Below are 17,106 nucleotides of genomic sequence, written 5' to 3'. Positions count from 1 at the left end.
GTTTCGTTCGGAACACAACCCTGCATCCCCGCCATAACAAAATGACTGTTGTTGTTTACGCAATCTAAAAAACGGTCCATTATAAATCGTAATCTGGTTCAGGCGGGCATGATTTGAAAGCTTGTTCTATTGTCAACATGACTCGCTAGGTTAGAAAATACAATCTTAAAGTGTTAGGGTTTCACAATGCAATTCAGCGAAGCAGATCATCATTTCGGTGCACATAGAAAGGAGTCATGAGTGCATTCAGGTGTGTGTGCCACGGCGAATTCTCTTCACAAGAAACAAACACAGGCTCATTCTGTTCAGAACAACCCAGCATACAACCACATGACATCTTGTAACTGTACGTCAAACATAGTGATCATAAACGTTGACACTGTGTGCAAAAGTTGCCCAATTATCAGGAGGGATGGGGGGCAACTTCTTGTCGCGTGCGGTGCTCAAGTTCAGAACGGCTGTCAGTCAAAACCCACACAGCGCTGTGAAGTGCAGAGCCAGAGTTCTGATGTCATGTATAGCATGTTACTGTACAGCCCCTGCGTTACAATTTAGGTGCCATTTTCAACCTGTATATGGGTACAAGTGTAAAGGGCTATATAAAGCTATATAAAGAGGACCTGTCATATTGCTGTCTACCTTTAAGTCTACCAAAGATAGAGCAGACAAGTGTGCATTTAGATTCTTGGTTAACAATAAGCTGTCAACCAAAGCCATTACCATTCAAGTGCCTAGCAGATGTTGTATCATTTACTGCGCCGTGCCTTGCGCTGTGCCAAACTTAAGTGCCAAACGTAATCTTTATTAAACATCAGTCAACTGTGAATCTACTGCTTATCATCTCTGTTTTAACCAGAACCTGGGAGCGAACACATGTAAAGTAAACCTAAGGAAAATACAGTCAAGCATACTGTAGCTCTCCCCAACATTGAGCATAAGAACAGGCCTACCTGTGAACTCCAGTGCACACACCCCTCTTTGGTGATGGCCCTTCAACAAGGACAAGCACTTCAGTGTCTGGATGTCCCACACATGGATGGCTGGGTCCCTGCCAACCTGAGCATGGGGACAAATTCAACTTTCAAATGCAAAATGCATAGTGGGTGCTAAATACAGTACATTGCTAAGTTGCTAAAATAGTAGAGTGGGTATAGAGCTTCCAATTGGACTACAGTACCAGTCAAAAGTTTGAACCTACTAATTTTTCTTTATTTGGACTATTTTCTACATTGTCGAATAATAGTGAAGACATCAACACTATGAAATAACACATATGGAATCATGTTGTAACCAAAAAGTGTTAAACAAATCAAAATATATTTCACATTTGAGATTCTTGATGACAACTTTGCACACTCTTGGCATTGAGTAGGTGTGTCCGAACTTTTGACTTGAACTGTAAATACTCACTCTTAAATATGCCAATTTAAGAAGACAGGATAAAAAAAAATGGTTACACTAACTTCTGTTGCCCCTATAAGTGTAATAGTTACACAGGAACTCCTGTGTAACTATGACTAGGTTACCTGGGGTGGCAGGTAGCCTAAAGGTTGCTGGATCAAATCCCTGAGCTGATAAGGTAAAAATCTGTCATTCTGCCCCTGAACAGGCAGGCAGGCAGTTAACCCACTGTTCCCCGGTAGGCTGTCATTGTAAATAAGAATTTGTTCTTAACTGACTTGCCTAGTTAAATAAAGGTTACATATGCAATTACATGGTGATGGATTGCAGCAGTATATTCTATTACTCAAGCGTGAGAGAGACAGAACAAGTAGAGTAAATAAACAGAAATGAATATATGGTTGTGGATCTACCTGTCCGGTGGCAACGTAGTCCTTCAGCGGATGGACGGTGAGGCTGAGGATGTCGTCGTCATGACCCAGGTAGAAACGCTGTGCGTGTTGCTGACGGTTATAGACCACAGCCACGGCTGCTACGTGATACACCACCTCTCCCGCCTGGGTGTAGAATAGGTTGTTTCTGCAGTCACAACCTCTGTACCTGTGCAATGAGGAAATTACAGGAAAAATCCTATAGTTACAGGATTTCATACACTTTGGTGATTACTGGTAAATGAAAAGTAGCGTGGCCTCGCCTGTCCTGATAGTCAAAACAAGGCTATTGGATACTTTATGGTACTTCGAAGCAAAACATACTCTGGCGGAAATACTTTATGCACGTGTAGAATTTAATAAATACCTGCCGCATGGCAAAATAATTAACACTGCAAGTATATGAAGTGGCCTGACAGTACATACATTTACAGTCACCCTTGAGGTGCCTTACCCGTGAACAAACTGCAAACGCAGCCCCTCGTCTGGTGCTTTCTGTCGTTTCAGTGAGCCCACTAGCTTCTTCCTCAGCTGTGGGAGGTCCTCTTTGTAAACCTAGGAGACAGTTTAAGATACATTTCCATTTAAGTCATTTAGCAGACGCTCTTATCCAGAGCGACTTACAAATTGGTGCATTCACCTTATGATATCCAGTGGAACAACCACTTTACAATAGTGCATCTAAATCTTTTAAGGGGGGGAGGGGGGTTAGAAGGATTACTTTATCCTATCCTAGGTATTCCTTAAAGAGGTGGGGTTTCAGGTGTCTCCGGAAGGTGGTGATTGACTCCGCTGACCTGGCGTCGTGAGGGAGTTTGTTCCACCATTGGGGTGCCAGAGCAGCGAACAGTTTTGACTGGGCTGAGCGGGAACTGTACTTCCTCAGTGGTAGGGAGGCGAGCAGGCCAGAGGTGGATGAACGCAGTGCCCTTGTTTGGGTGTAGGGCCTGATCAGAGCCTGAAGGTACGGAGGTGCCGTTCCCCTCACAGCTCCGTAGGCAAGCACCATGGTCTTGTAGCGGATGCGAGCTTCAACTGGAAGCCAGTGGAGAGAGCGGAGGAGCGGGGTGACGTGAGAGAACTTGGGAAGGTTGAACACCAGACGGGCTGCGGCGTTCTGGATGAGTTGTAGGGGTTTAATGGCACAGGCAGGGAGCCCAGCCAACAGCGAGTTGCAGTAATCCAGACGGGAGATGACAAGTGCCTGGATTAGGACCTGCGCCGCTTCCTGTGTGAGGCAGGGTCGTACTCTGCTAATGTTGTAGAGCATGAACCTACAGGAACGGGTCACCGCCTTGATGTTAGTTGAGGGAGTGTTAAGATCATATGTTATATGATCATATGTTAGATAAGATCATATGTTATTATGTTACCCCTTCAAATTAATGGATTTGGCTATTTCTGCACACTTGTTGCTTACAGGTGTATGAAATCGAGCACACAGCCATGCAATCTCCATAGACAAACATTGGCAGTAAAATGGCCTTACGGAAGAGCTCAGTAACTTTCACCGTGGCACTGTCATAGGATGCCGCCTTTCCAACAAGTCAGTTTGTCAAATTTCTGCCCTGCTAGAGCTGCCACGGTCAGCTATAAGTATTGTTATTGTGAAGTGAAAAGATCTCTGAGCAACAACAACTCAGCCACAAAGTGGTAGGCCACACAAGCACACAAAACGGGACCGCCGAGTGCGTAGCACAAAAAATCGTCTGTGTTCGTTTGCAACACTCCCTACCGAGTTCCAAACTGCTTCTGGAAGCAACGTTAGCACAATAATTGTCTGTTGGGAGCTCATGAAATGGGTTTCCGTGGCCAAGCAGTCGAACACAAGCCTAAGATCACTATGCGCAATGCCAAGCGTCTGCTAGGGTGGTGTAAAGCTCACCGCCATTGGACTCTGGAGCAGTAGAAACGCGTTCGCTGCAGTGATTAATCACATTTCACCATCTGGCAGTCCGACAGACTAATCTGGGTTTGGCAGATGCCAGAAGAACGCTACCTGCCTGAATGCATAGTGCCAAATGTAAAGTTTGGTGGAGGGGGAATAACGGTCTGGGGCTGTTTTTCATGGTTTGGGCTAGGCCCCTTAGTTCCAGTTAAGGAAAATCTTAACGCTACAGCATACAATGATATTCTAGACGATTCTGTGCTTCCAACTTAGCAACAGTTTGGGGAAGGCCCTTTCCTGTTTAAGCATGACAATGCTTCCGTGCACAATGTGAGGTCCATACAGAAATGGTCCATCGAGATCAGTGTGGAAGAACTTGACTGGCCTGCACAGAGCACTGACCTCAACCCCATTTAACACTTTTGGAATGCCGACTGCGAGCCAGGCTTAATCGCCCAACATCAGTGCCAGATCTCACTAATGCTCTTGTGGCTGAATGGAAGCAAGTCCTCACAGCAATGTCCCAACATCTAGTGGAAAACCTTCCCAGAAGAGTGGAGGCTGTTATAGCAGCAAAGGGGGACCAACTCCATATTAATGCTAATGAGTTTGGAATGAGATGTTCGACGAGCAGGTGTCCACATACTTTTGGTCATGTACTGTATAATACTTTGCAAGACAGTGAGCAATCCCAGTAGCAATTGTGCATTGGCAAAATATTTTACTCCACCTGTCGTTCATAGCTGATCTGGGCCTCCAGTTCAATGTCTGAGTCAAGCTCCGGAACGTCAGACACGTCCGAGTCGGATTCTCCACTGTTTGAATCAGCGTACCCCTCTGGAGATGCAAACACAAACAGAGGATAGATGACCGCTGACCTTTATGGAGACCATTCAATAGATATAGATAGATCAAACCAACAACTCATCACCCAGACTTGACATTTACACTTACATTCTTTCATACCATTCACACAGAAGATAAACAGACAGAAGACTATGACAGCACATTAACCAGGTGACATAAATGTAACGTTTGGAGATAAATGAATGACTAAAATGTAAATGTAGGGTTAGGGTGTTGGGGTTAATTTGTAATCCAGCAGTTGTCACCTTGAAGGAGGGGTTCCAGAACACCGTTCATCACCCCCTCTGGAAGAAACTTCCACTGGAACAAGGCGTGGTCCGCCCCTCCAGTGCTCAACACCCACTGGAGATCATGGGACCAGCGCACGTTTGTCACATGGGCAGAATGGCCGATGTACTTCTTGAATTTAGCCGCTGTTTCACAAAGACCACAAAATAACGCATTTAAGGAAACCAAGTGGGACATAACATATATAAAACATACAGTATATTAGAAGCTGAGATGGGATTTTTTTTTTATCAGATATGTCTTGATATGATGGCCATAACATTGCCTGGTAATGGTAGCGTTATGGCTATCAATAAAGTATATTTTTTCTGATGATTGAATTCCATCATTGTAGATTATCATAGTGACCTATGTGGGGGGAAAAAACTAACACTTTATTATCTATAGTCCATCTGTAGATTCTCTACAGACTACCTACAGACTAGCAGTAACATTTCAACTATCTACTAACCCTAACCCTTATCCTAACCCTAAACTTAACCCTAACCCTTATTCTAAACCTAACCCTAACCTTAGCAAGCAGTTGCTTATCAACAGATAGTTTGTTGATAGATGCTCTACAGATGTTGATACTATCACAAAACAAAGTGTGACCAAAGAAACTAAGAATATCTATCTATATTTGCTACAGGCACTGCATGCCTGAGAGAAAGGCTTGTAAGGAAACACATATAGCCAGACCTTTCTTAAGACACGGGAACCTGAAAAGCTTGACGAGGCCAAAGTCATCCCCAGTCACCAGCACGGCACTGCTGTAGTTGGCGTCCACGGAATTTATGTCTGTGACGTTGGCATACTTGGGCCAAATCCCGTTGACCTCTGGCCCGATGATGCCTGTCCAGGTCATCCAATGGATTCCCTTGGTCTCCTCTTTGCTAAGGAGCTTCCCCGCTATGGAGATGAGGGAGAAGAGCATAGAGACGTGTCACTGTCAACTATAAATCAACTGATTACATTTCTCCAATCCCTTCCATCAACTGTTTACCAAAACAGTAGTGGGGTGCTCTCTTTATGGTTGATTGAACTGAAGATTGCACCTTTAAGGGGAAGTGTTACTGTACCCCATTATTGTATTCATGTATTTTTTATATATATTTATTGAAAAGATAGTGAGAGGTTCTGTCAAAGAGCAGTAGGCCAGAATCGAACCTATGTCGACACGGTAGACGTTAGACCAGTCAGGCCATCCTATTATAGTATTTAAGAGTGGTTTTACCTGGCATTCTGTAGAAGAACCTCTCCCCTGCCCCGTCATTGGTCTGCAGGAAGCGGCTGTCCACCGACCAGTCCAGGTGGGTGATGAAAGAGGTGGAGCGGTTGCACTCACCCACCTTCTTGTAGCGCTGCGCAACAGCATAGATGTCTACCAGGCTGTCGTTGGAGCCAACCGCCAGGTAAGAGCCGTCCGGCGAGAACTTCAGCTCGTGGATGACTTCCTTCCTGTCTTTGATGTGAACCACCTCTGTCATGTCCCTGGGGACACAGAGGAGAAAAAAGACAACGCATAATTTTACAGTCCTGTTTATTTTACAGCTAATGTTTGTCTGGTGTTAATTGAGAAATTATGTCGGTGACCAGGGGTACTTACTTTTTTTTTTACATTACAAATTCAAAACATTTCAAAGTAGGTACCAAAACGGTTTATCATTGTTACAATACATCCCACAAAAAAAACAAAAATATTATTATGGTGTTACATAGTTGTTGTGTAATTACAGTTTTATCGTTCTTAAAACAAATGAGATAAATAGCAGACTGTAAAATACAGCATAGTAAGAATTTAAAAAATACAGCATAACTGAAATACATTTTTTATTGTGTTTGAAAACGTAAGCCTGTTCTGGTAACTAACCTGACGCGGAGCACAGTGAAGGAGCCGTCCTTCATGCCCAGGGCAAGCTGAGAGCCGTCATTGATGAAGGAGACGCTGCGCACGGCTTCCTCCATGTTACAGCGGGCAATAAGAGTGTGGTCAGATAAACTCCAGAGCCTGCAACAGAGACACAGACCAACAAGGTGAAGGGTCAAACAGGGAAAGTCGTGGAATAAGGGGACAGCAGTGAAAAATGATCCAGCAGTGGAATGAGAGGAAGGGACAACAGTGGAATTAGTAAAGGGTAAAGGGACAACAGTGGAAATAGTAAAGTATAAAGGTGACAACAGTGGACTTAACAGACAGTTACAGCGGAAAAGTAAGAGACAAAAGTTGAATAAACCAGACAACTGGAATAACCTGGACAACAGTGGAATAAGTGAGATGGCCCTCTGTAGAAGAGAACGAGTTCATTTCAACAAGATTTAAGATGCAAGGAAAATATTATGGGTAACGCATTGCTTACTGTTATGATATGGGAGGGTAACCAACCGGTCAAGCTTCAGCCTGGTTTTAACTGTCAAGACACATTCATGTGTCTGCCACCTGTACGTCCCTAAAATATATTTCAAACTCTATGCAGACATCCGAATACCACCGCTTTTCTTTTTCTAGGATAGACCCCTCATGCCGTGTCCTGGGATGAAATGTTTTTTTGGGGGGACAGATTAAAGGTGTTTTGGAATACCACTTACCTTACTGATCGGTCGTCACTGCCGGTTACGGCCACCGGCTGCTTGGGGTGAGGGTCGAGGGCCCAGAGTTCGCCCTCACTGTGACCCTGCATGAGGAGCAGCGGCTTGTCACGGTCTCGCACCATCACCTCGAAGATTTCACTGTCCTGGGTGCCCATCAGGACCCGGTCGGCCTTCCAGCACACGCTACGGATAGACAAGCCTAGGAAAATAGGAATGGAAGAGACAGAAAAAATACACTCAGTTCTCCCTTATAAAAAGAGGCCTTCTGACCTTAATGGTAATTTCTGGATAAAATAAAGAAAGGTTAAATAAAAAATAAATACAATTTTTGCAGCTCACAACTATTGCAGTGGAAATTAGGAATCATTTATGCCAATTAGGGATATGGGGATAATTAAGTGGCCATGATGGAATAAGGCCATCTTGGGCATTTAGCCAGGACACCAGGTCAATCGTGATTTATCTAAATGATCAGTGATGAAAAATCTCTGCACTGAATAAAGTTCCTTGTGATTTTTCACATCCCAGTCTGTTATCAACAGATGCTACGATACCAGTTGTTACGTGCGTCTGTCCACGAGAGATTACTGACCCACCAACACCATGTCCAGCAGCATCCAGGGACCGACCAGGCTCAATGCTGCTTAGCTTCTAAGGCAAGTCAGCAGTGGGTTGCAGGATAGCATTACTGACTAGATAGGAACTCTACCCTACCCTTTGCCTTAGATAAAGCTAAGACCCTAATCCTTCCCTTAATCTAAACCAATTGGCTACACCTCCCATGTGTTACCCCTTTAGTTTCAACTAACCAGTTATGGCTGGTGTTACTTTAATTTGAAGATGGGGCAGAACAGAATAAATGGAATTCTCAACTTTTGTAACTGTTGACCGCAATTCACTGCACAGTAATGTGTTACAGCCTGAATTTAAAATGGATTAAAATGGAGATTTGTTTTGTCACTGGCTTACACACAATACCCCATATCGTCAAAGTGGAATTATGTTTTCCCAATTTTTAGGAATATATTTTTTTTTAAATCAAAGCTAAAATATATTGAGTCAATAAGTATGCAACCCCTTTGTTATGGCAAGCCTAAATAAGTTCAGGAGTAAAAATGTGTTTAACAAGTCACATAATAATTTGCATGGACTCCTCCTCTCCGTACCCCACACAGAGATAATTGTAAGGTTCCTCAGTCGAACAGTGAATTTCAAACACAGATTCAAGCACAAAGACCAGGGAGGTTTTCCGACACCTCGTAAAGAAGAGCACCTATTGGTAGATGGGTAAAAATACAATAGATAGAGGCATCCTTCCTAAATCAGTAACCAGAGCGGAAGGAAACCGCTCAGGGATTTCAACATGAGGCAAATGGTGACTTTAAAACAGAGTTTAATGGCTGTGATAGGAGAAAACTGAGTATGGATCAACAACACTGTAGTTACTCCACAATACTAACCTAATTGACAGAGTGAAAAGAACAAACATATATCCGATTTGCAACAAGGCACTAAAGTAATACTGAAAAAAAGGTGGCAAAGCAATTAACTTTTTGTCCTGAATACAAAGTGTTATGTTTGGGGCAAATCCAATACAAAATATTACTGAGTACCACACTCTCCATATTTTCAAGCATAGTGGTAGCTGCATCATGTCATGGGTATGCTTGTAATCGTTAAGGAGGGATGTTTTCAGGATTAGAAAATCTAACGGAAAAGAGCTAAGCACAGGCAAAATCCTAGAGGAAAACTGTGTTGCTACTATCCACCAGACACTGGGGGATGCACCTTTCAGCAGGACAATAACCTAAAACACAAGGCCAAATCTACACTGGAGTTGCTTACCAAGAAGACAATGAATGTTCCAGAGTGGCCGAGTTACAGTTTTGACTTAAATCTGCTTGAAAATCTATGGAAAGACCTGAAAATTGTATTTTTTGTATTTAGTTAGTCCGCCAGATCAGAGGCAGTCGAGATGACAAGGCGTTATATTGATAGGTGCGTGAACTGGACCATAATTCTGTCCTGCCTGAACATGTAACGAGTACCCTTTTGGTGTCAGAGAAAATGTATGGGAGTAAAAAGTACATATTTTCTTATGAAAGACAAGTACTTTACATTTAGGTGTGCCATATCAGGGTGATTACTTATGCAGTCCAGACATGTTTGTTTTTGTATCTTGAATTCATTATACACACTCGTTTACTTTGAAAATGTGGGGTAGGTTGTGTATGTTAAGGGGGGGAGGGGCTCTTGAGCCCGACAACCTACTTTTGTATCCTTGCTCAGTTTCTCGGAGGTCGATCTTAGTGATGGGTTTGAAGTCCACGTCCCACAGTCTCACGCAGCCGTCCCGCCCGCCTGTAGCGAACCCTTCCTCACAGGCGTGCATGCTGAAAATCCCTGCCTGTGGAGAAGTTACAGGAAAAACAAGATCTAAAATGTCACCAAGTCAGAAATCTAACAAAGTGCAAATGAAACCGACTGATGGGAAAAGATACATAAAAATGTATCTTGTTACAAAATACACTGAACAAAAATATAAACGCAACATGCAACAATTTCAAAGACTTTACTGAGTTGCAGTTCATATAGGGAAATCAGTCAATTGAAAATAAATTCATTATGCCCTCTGTGTGCAATGACATTTCCATCAATAAAATGCAATTGTGTTCGTTGTCCGTAGCTTATGCCTGTCCATACCTGTTCACAGTGTTGACATCAGCAAACAGCAAATTCTCTAAAATGAGGTTGGAAGCGGCTTATGGTAGAGAAATGAACATTCAATTCTCTGGCAAAAGCTCTGGTGGACATTCCTGCAGTCAGCATGCCAATTGTGGCATTGTGTTGTGTGACAACACTGCACATTTTAGAGTGGCCTTTTACTGTCACCAGCACAAGGTGCACCTGTGTAATGATCATGCTGTTTAATCAGCTTATTAATATGCCACACCTGTCAAGTGGATGGATTATTTTGGTAAAGACGCACTGCTCACTAACAGGAATGTAACCAAATTTGTGCACAACATTTTTGATAAATAAGCTTTTTGTGCATATGGAACATTTCTGGGATCCTTTATTTCAGCTCATGAAACATGGGACCAACACTTCACTTGTTGCGTTTATATTTTTGTTCAGTGTAAAAAATGCCCTAAAGACCAATGTATAAAATACTAGTGTCAAAACATTTATTTCATTCAAATTCATGTAATTTGTATTTTAAAATACAGAAAATAATTTGCAAGTAGCCTCCTTAAATGAGTTATGAAACAACCTGGTTAACATGCAATGTTCACAACTTGGTTAACACACTATCTTCAGAGCTTTGTGCCCCGCTATTACTCCAAATTTGTGTAATGATATTGTGGCAATAACATAGTGTTCACTTTGAAAGTTGGGTTCACTTCCCCCTTTTGGACCAAATTCACTGCATTATCCTCATTCTCACCAACCAACACCTCTCACATGATGGTGCAATAAGAGCCTCGGATACCAATCGAGAACATTTGGGGTGATATGGGGCCACAAAATTATACAAAAAACTATTTTGCGTATGTTGAAAATACAAAATCATTCTCTGAATGTAGTATCCAAAAAAGTGTTAAACAAATCAGAATATATTATATATTTGAGATTCTTCAAAGTAGCCACCCTTTGCCTTGATGACAGCTTTGCAAACTCTTGGCATTCTCCCAACCAGCTTCACAAGGTAGTCACATGGAATGCATTTCAACTAACAGGTGTGCCTTGTTAGAAGTTAATTTGTGGAATTTCTTTCCTTCTTAATGTATTTGAGCCAATCAGTTGTGTTGTGACAAGGTAGGGCTGGTATACAGAAAATAGCCCTATTTGGTAAAAGACCAAGTCCATATTATGGCAAGAACAGCTCAAATAAGCAAAGAGAAACGACAGTCCATCATTACTTTGAGACATGAAGGTCAGTCAATACGGAAAATGTGCATTCGCCAAAATCATCAAGCGCTATGATGAAACTGGCTCTCATGAGGACTGTCACAGGAAAGGAAGACCCAGAGTTACCTTTGCTGCAGAGGATACGTTCATTAGTTACCAGCCTCAGAAATTCACAGAGCTCAAATAACAGACACATCTCAACATCAACTGTTCAGAGGAGACTGCTTGAATCAGGCCTTCATGGTCAACTTGCTGCAAAGAAACCACCACTAAAGGACACCAATAATAAGAAGAGACTTGCTTGGGCCAAGAAACACAAGCAATGGACATTAGACCAGCGGAAATCTGTTCTTTGGTCTGATGAATACAAATTTGAGATTTTTTGGTTCCAACCGCCATGTCCTTGTGAGACGCAAAGTAGGTGAACGGATGATCTCCGCATGTGTGATTCCCACCGTGAAGCATGGAGGAGGTGTTATCGTGTGATAGTGCTTTGCTGGTGAAACGGTCTTTGATGTATTTAGAATTCAAGGTACACTTAACCAGCATGGCTACCACAGCATTCTGCAGCGATAAGCAATCCCATCTGGTTTGCGCTTATTGGGACTATCATTTGTTTTTCAACAGGACCTCCAGGCTGTGTAAGGGCTATTTGACCAAGAAGGAGAGTGATGGAGTGCTGCATCAGCTGACCTGGCCTCCACAATCACCCGACCTCAACCCAATTGAGATGGTTTGGGATGAGTTGGACCGCAGAGTGAAGGAAAAGCAGCCAACAAGTGCTCAGCATGTGGGAACTCCTTCAAGACTGTTGGAAAAGCATTCCAGGTGAAGCTGGTTGAGAGAATGCCAAGAGTGTGCAAAGATGTCATCAAGGAAAATGGTGGGTACTTTGAAGAATCTAAAATATATTTTGATTTGTTTAACACTTTTTTGGTTACTACATGATTCCATATGTGTTATTTAATTGTTTTAATGTTTTGATCTACAATGTAGAAAATAGTCAAATAAAGAAAAACCCTTGAATGAGTAGATGTGTCCAAACTTTTGACTGGTACTGTACATGAACACACATGTATTTCAAATATGTATTTAAAATATTTGAAAGAAATACTGGCCATCTCTGGGTATTGAAATGATTCCTCACCACACAAGTGTAGTTCGCCAAACTAACTCAACTACACTTCCCTTCGACCTCCTCTTCTCCACACCAACCCCACTAAGCTGATAGACATCATTTGCATGACCCTAGACCGTTTTTACACTACGATAGATTCGAGAGGTATCGAATGCCTCGTTCACCACCTCCGGAGGTTGCGGGCAACACTCGCCCGCGAGTCACCCTCCTCCACGCAGTCAGAATTGTCTCTTCAAGCTAAATGCTCCTACAGTAAAAATCTTAATGGCAGAGCAATGTTTTTGAAACAGCTGAAATGTATTGACATATTTTTTATTTTAGTATGTGAATACTCTGTGCATAGTTGTGTGGAACCCATGGAATTGTGGCTCTTCTACAAAAAAAAACGTATGTTTTCAAATAGAGCCCATCTGCTCAATTTTGGCAGATGGAGGTGTTTTAGAAACCTTAGAATCTGCTCTTTCAGAATCAAATCGTCTGATCTGCATGAATGTCTGTAGGATAATTCGAAAAAGTAGCTTTTTGGTAAGCTCCGTTCCCTTATTTGTTAATTACACATGCTGCGCTGTTCATCAGTCTCTTCATTCACAAGACAATTGATAATATTGTCACCCATCAGACTATTGCCAATTTAATCTTGCCTTTAGGCTACATCTATTAGATGTGTGAAATTAGTTTCAATATAGTTCAGGTGTAGTTTGGATGGGCCATTCTCAGATGGGCAGCTAACTGCCGGGTGAAGGAAGGGCAGGGGGGAAGAAATGACATGTTCTCCTAAAACTGCTTATAACGAAAACTCGTGATATTGAAATTCTAGCAACGTCAGTTTGTTAAATAGATATATTTAGCAAAAGCCAAGGACGGAGGGTGTAACGGCTTTCTTCCTGGGGTGAAAGAGAGGACCAAAATGCAGCGTAGCCAGTGCTCAACATGTTTAATATAATAACAAGTGAACACTACAAACAACAAACAAAATAACAAACCGTGAAAACCGAGACAGTCCTATCTGGTGCAGAACAAACACAGAGACAGGAAACAAACACCCACAAAATCCCAACACAAAACAAGCCTCCTATATATGAGTCTCAATCAGAGACAACGACTACCATCTGTCTCTGATTGAGAACCCACACCAGGCTGACATAGAAACAGACAAACTAGACACACAACATAGAATTCCCACCCAGCTCACGTCCTGACCAACTAAACACATACAAAACAGAAAACAGGTCAGGAACGTGACAGAACCCCCCCCTCAAGGTGCGAACTCCGGGCGCACCCCTAACAACTCAAGGGGAGGGTCTGGGTGGGCATCTGTCCGCGGTGGCGGCTCCGGCGGTGGACGAGGGCACCACTCCACCATTGTCTTTGTCCACCTCCTTAGCGTCCCTTGAGTGGCGACCCTCGCCCCCGACCATGGTCCAGGAACCTTCACCAACTCCCCTCTACAATAGAGGAGACAACTCAGGACAGAGAGGTAGTTCAGGACAAAGAGGTAGTTCAGGACAAAGAGGTAGCTCAGGACAGAGAGGTAGCTCCGGACAGAGAGGTAGCTCCGGACAGAGAGGTAGCTCCGGACAGAGAGGTAGCTCCGGACAGAGAGGTAGCTCCGGACAGAGGGACAACTCTGTACTAATGGCAGCTCCGGACTGGGTGGCAGCTCCGGACTGGGTGGCAGCTCCGGACTGGGTGGCAGCTCCGGACTGGGTGGCAGCTCCGGACTGGAGGGCAGCTCATGACTGGAGGGCAGCTCATGACTGGAGGGCAGCTCATGACTGGAGGGCAGCTCATGACTGGAGGGCAGCTCATGACTGGAGGGCAGCTCATGACTGGAGGGCAGCTCATGACTGGAGGGCAGCTCATGACTGGAGGGCAGCTCATGACTGGAGGGCAGCTCATGACTGTAGGGCAGCTCATGACTGTAGGGCAGCTCATGACTGTAGGGCAGCTCATGACTGTAGGGCAGCTCATGACTGTAAGGCAGCTCATGCAGCTCCTGACTGGCTGGCGGCTCTGGTTGCTCCTGACTGGCTGGCGTCTCTGGCAGCTCCTGACTGGCTGGCGTCTCTGGCAGCTCCTGACTGACGGACGGCTCTAGCGGCTCCTGACTGACGGACGGCTCTAATGGCTCGGGACAGACGGGCGGCTCTAATGGCTCGTGGCAGACGGATGACTCAGATGGCGCTGGGCAGACAGATGGCTCAGACGGCGCTGGGCAGACGGATGGCTCAGACGGCGCTGGGCAGACGGATGGCTCAGACGGCGCTGGGCAGACGGATGGCTCAGACGGCGCTGGGCAGACGGACGGCTCAGACGGCGCTGGGCAGACGGACAGTTCAGACGGCGTTGGGCAGACGGGCAGTTCAGGCGCCGCTGGGCAGACGGCAGACTCTGGCCGGCTGAGACGCACTATAGGCCTGGTGCGTGGTGCCGGAACTGGAGGTACCGGGCTGAGGGCACGCACCTCAGGGCGAGTGCGGGGAGGAGGAACAGGGCTCTGGAGATGCACTGGAAGCCTGGTGCGTGGTGTAGGCACTGGTGGTACTGGGCTGGGGCGGGAAGGTGGCGCCGGATATACCGGACCGTGAAGGAGGACACGCGCTCTTGAGCACCGAGCCTCTCCAACCTTACCAGGTTGAATGGTCCCCGTAGCCCTGCCAGTGCGGCGAGGTGGAACAACCCGCACTGGGCTATGCAGGCGAACCGGGGACACCACCTGTAAGGCTGGTGCAATGTACGCCGGCCCGAGGAGACGTACTGGAGGCCAGATATGTTGGGCCGGCTTCATGACATCCGGCTCGATGCCCAACCTAGCCCTCCCAGTGCGGCAAGGTGGAATAGCCCGCACTGGGCTAAGCACGCGTACTGGGGACACCGTGCGCTTTACCGCATAACACGGTGTCTGACCAGTACGACGCCCTCTCACTCCACGGTAAGCCCGGGGAGTTGGCTCAGGTATCCAACCTGGCTTCGCCACACTCCCCTTTAGCCCCCCCCCAAGAAATTTTTGGGTGAGCCTCTCGGGCTTCCAGCCTCTCTTACGTGCTGCCTCCTCAATCCACCGCTCCTGGGCTGTGGCTGCCTCCTTCTCCTCCCGAGAGCAGCGATTCTCTCCCACCTTGGCCCAGGGTCCTTTTCCGTTTATGATTTCCTCCCATGACCATTCCTCCTGGTACCGCTGCTGCCCGTTGCCACGCTGCTTGGTCCGGGTTTGGTGGGTGTTTCTGTAAGGGTTCTCTTCCAGGGGTGAAGGAGAGGACCAAAATGCAGCGCGGCTAGTGTTAAACATGTTTAATACAAACACAAGTGAAACACTACAAACAACCTACAAAATAACAAATGTGCAGAACCGATACAGACCTATCTGGTGCAAAACACAAACACAGAGACAGGTAACAAACACCCACAAAATCCCAACACAAAACAAGCCTCCTATATATGAGTCTCAATCAGAGACAACGACTACCATCTGTCTCTGATTGAGAACCCACACCAGGCTGACATAGAAACAGACAAACTAGACACACAACATAGAATTCCCACCCAGCTCACGTCCTGACCAACTAAACACATACAAAACAACAGAAAACAGGTCAGGAACGTGACAGAGGGTTTCAATTTTAAATTCACATGCTCAATGGTAAGTGGCTACTGGAATGTTTACAGTAAATTTGAGCTGCAATACCTCTGCTTCAACTCTTTTCTGTCTGAATAGGCCCCTAGTCACAGCACCAATGTGACCAACTGGATGTCTACCAACTGGATGTCTACCATGGGTTGTCTGTGCGCCTCACAAATGTATATGCATTGGCATTAAAGCTAAACAAAATATAATTTGCTTGAGTTTACTGGTCGCAAGGCATGTGCATGGAAAAACAATACTATACAGTGTGATAATTCATTTGACCATAAATCCTCATTTTGTTTGTGAAGCTGCATTCCACTCACTCCATGGGCTGCTTGGACTGTGCGAGCCAGGTTCAGCCCCTTCCAGACATAGATGTCCCCATTCAGTGCTCCAGAGTATGTCACTTCTTCCTTTGCCGTGGCCAGGCACAGAATGGTCTGCAGGTCCCCGGTCTTCCCAAAGATCCCCCGCTTGGGTGTCAAGGCATTCCCACACAAGGTCCAGAACTGAGCAAAGAGAAAGTTCACTTTTTAGATGGCTCTGACAATGTTTATGTTAAACATCAGCACTGGTAATGCTTTATGTTACCCAGTATTTTAGCCCGCTGTTAACCAGGTAGTTAATTATTAGGTAATTACTTCATTGCATTGTAATTACACTTGACACAAACGTCACCATCTTCCATTTGGTACCAGATAGTTATCAATTGTGTTGAATTCTTTGAGGTAAGTACCAGAAAGTATCTATTGTTGCCCCATAGTTTCATAGTTCAAATCTTGTAAACACCAGGTAAGTACAAACTTAAAATGGGCTGTTAAATAAAGCATTACCATAGTTACACTAATTATGTGGCTAGGCTCGGGCCTCACCTTTATATGCTTCACTCCACAGCTTACGAGCCTATGAAGTTGGAACGGATCCCAGGCAATATCAAAGATCTGAAACAGCAGCAAAAGCAGTTATTATGACCTGTGACATTAAG

At 44.8% G+C, this 17,106-nt stretch overlaps 1 protein-coding gene across 1 annotated transcript in view; it reads right to left on the bottom strand.

Annotated features, from left to right (window-relative positions):
• Positions 1-17,106, bottom strand: part of eml6 (EMAP like 6) — a 69,395-nt gene that overhangs the window by 46,542 nt on the left and 5,747 nt on the right. Inside the window, exons 4-15 of the mRNA XM_038971557.1 lie at positions 16,994-17,062; positions 16,445-16,630; positions 9,718-9,853; positions 7,444-7,645; positions 6,728-6,865; positions 6,092-6,348; positions 5,557-5,766; positions 4,833-5,000; positions 4,451-4,557; positions 2,287-2,387; positions 1,815-2,001; positions 951-1,056 (exon numbers count right to left, since the gene is read on the bottom strand). Of these exons, the coding sequence (XP_038827485.1) occupies positions 951-1,056; positions 1,815-2,001; positions 2,287-2,387; positions 4,451-4,557; positions 4,833-5,000; positions 5,557-5,766; positions 6,092-6,348; positions 6,728-6,865; positions 7,444-7,645; positions 9,718-9,853; positions 16,445-16,630; positions 16,994-17,062 (1,867 nt within the window). The remainder of the gene's footprint in view (positions 1-950; positions 1,057-1,814; positions 2,002-2,286; positions 2,388-4,450; positions 4,558-4,832; positions 5,001-5,556; positions 5,767-6,091; positions 6,349-6,727; positions 6,866-7,443; positions 7,646-9,717; positions 9,854-16,444; positions 16,631-16,993; positions 17,063-17,106) is intronic.

Source organism: Salvelinus namaycush, chromosome 2, assembly GCF_016432855.1.
Source record: "Salvelinus namaycush isolate Seneca chromosome 2, SaNama_1.0, whole genome shotgun sequence".
NCBI lineage: Eukaryota > Metazoa > Chordata > Actinopteri > Salmoniformes > Salmonidae > Salvelinus > Salvelinus namaycush.
This window is presented reverse-complemented; position numbering and strand designations above follow the sequence as displayed.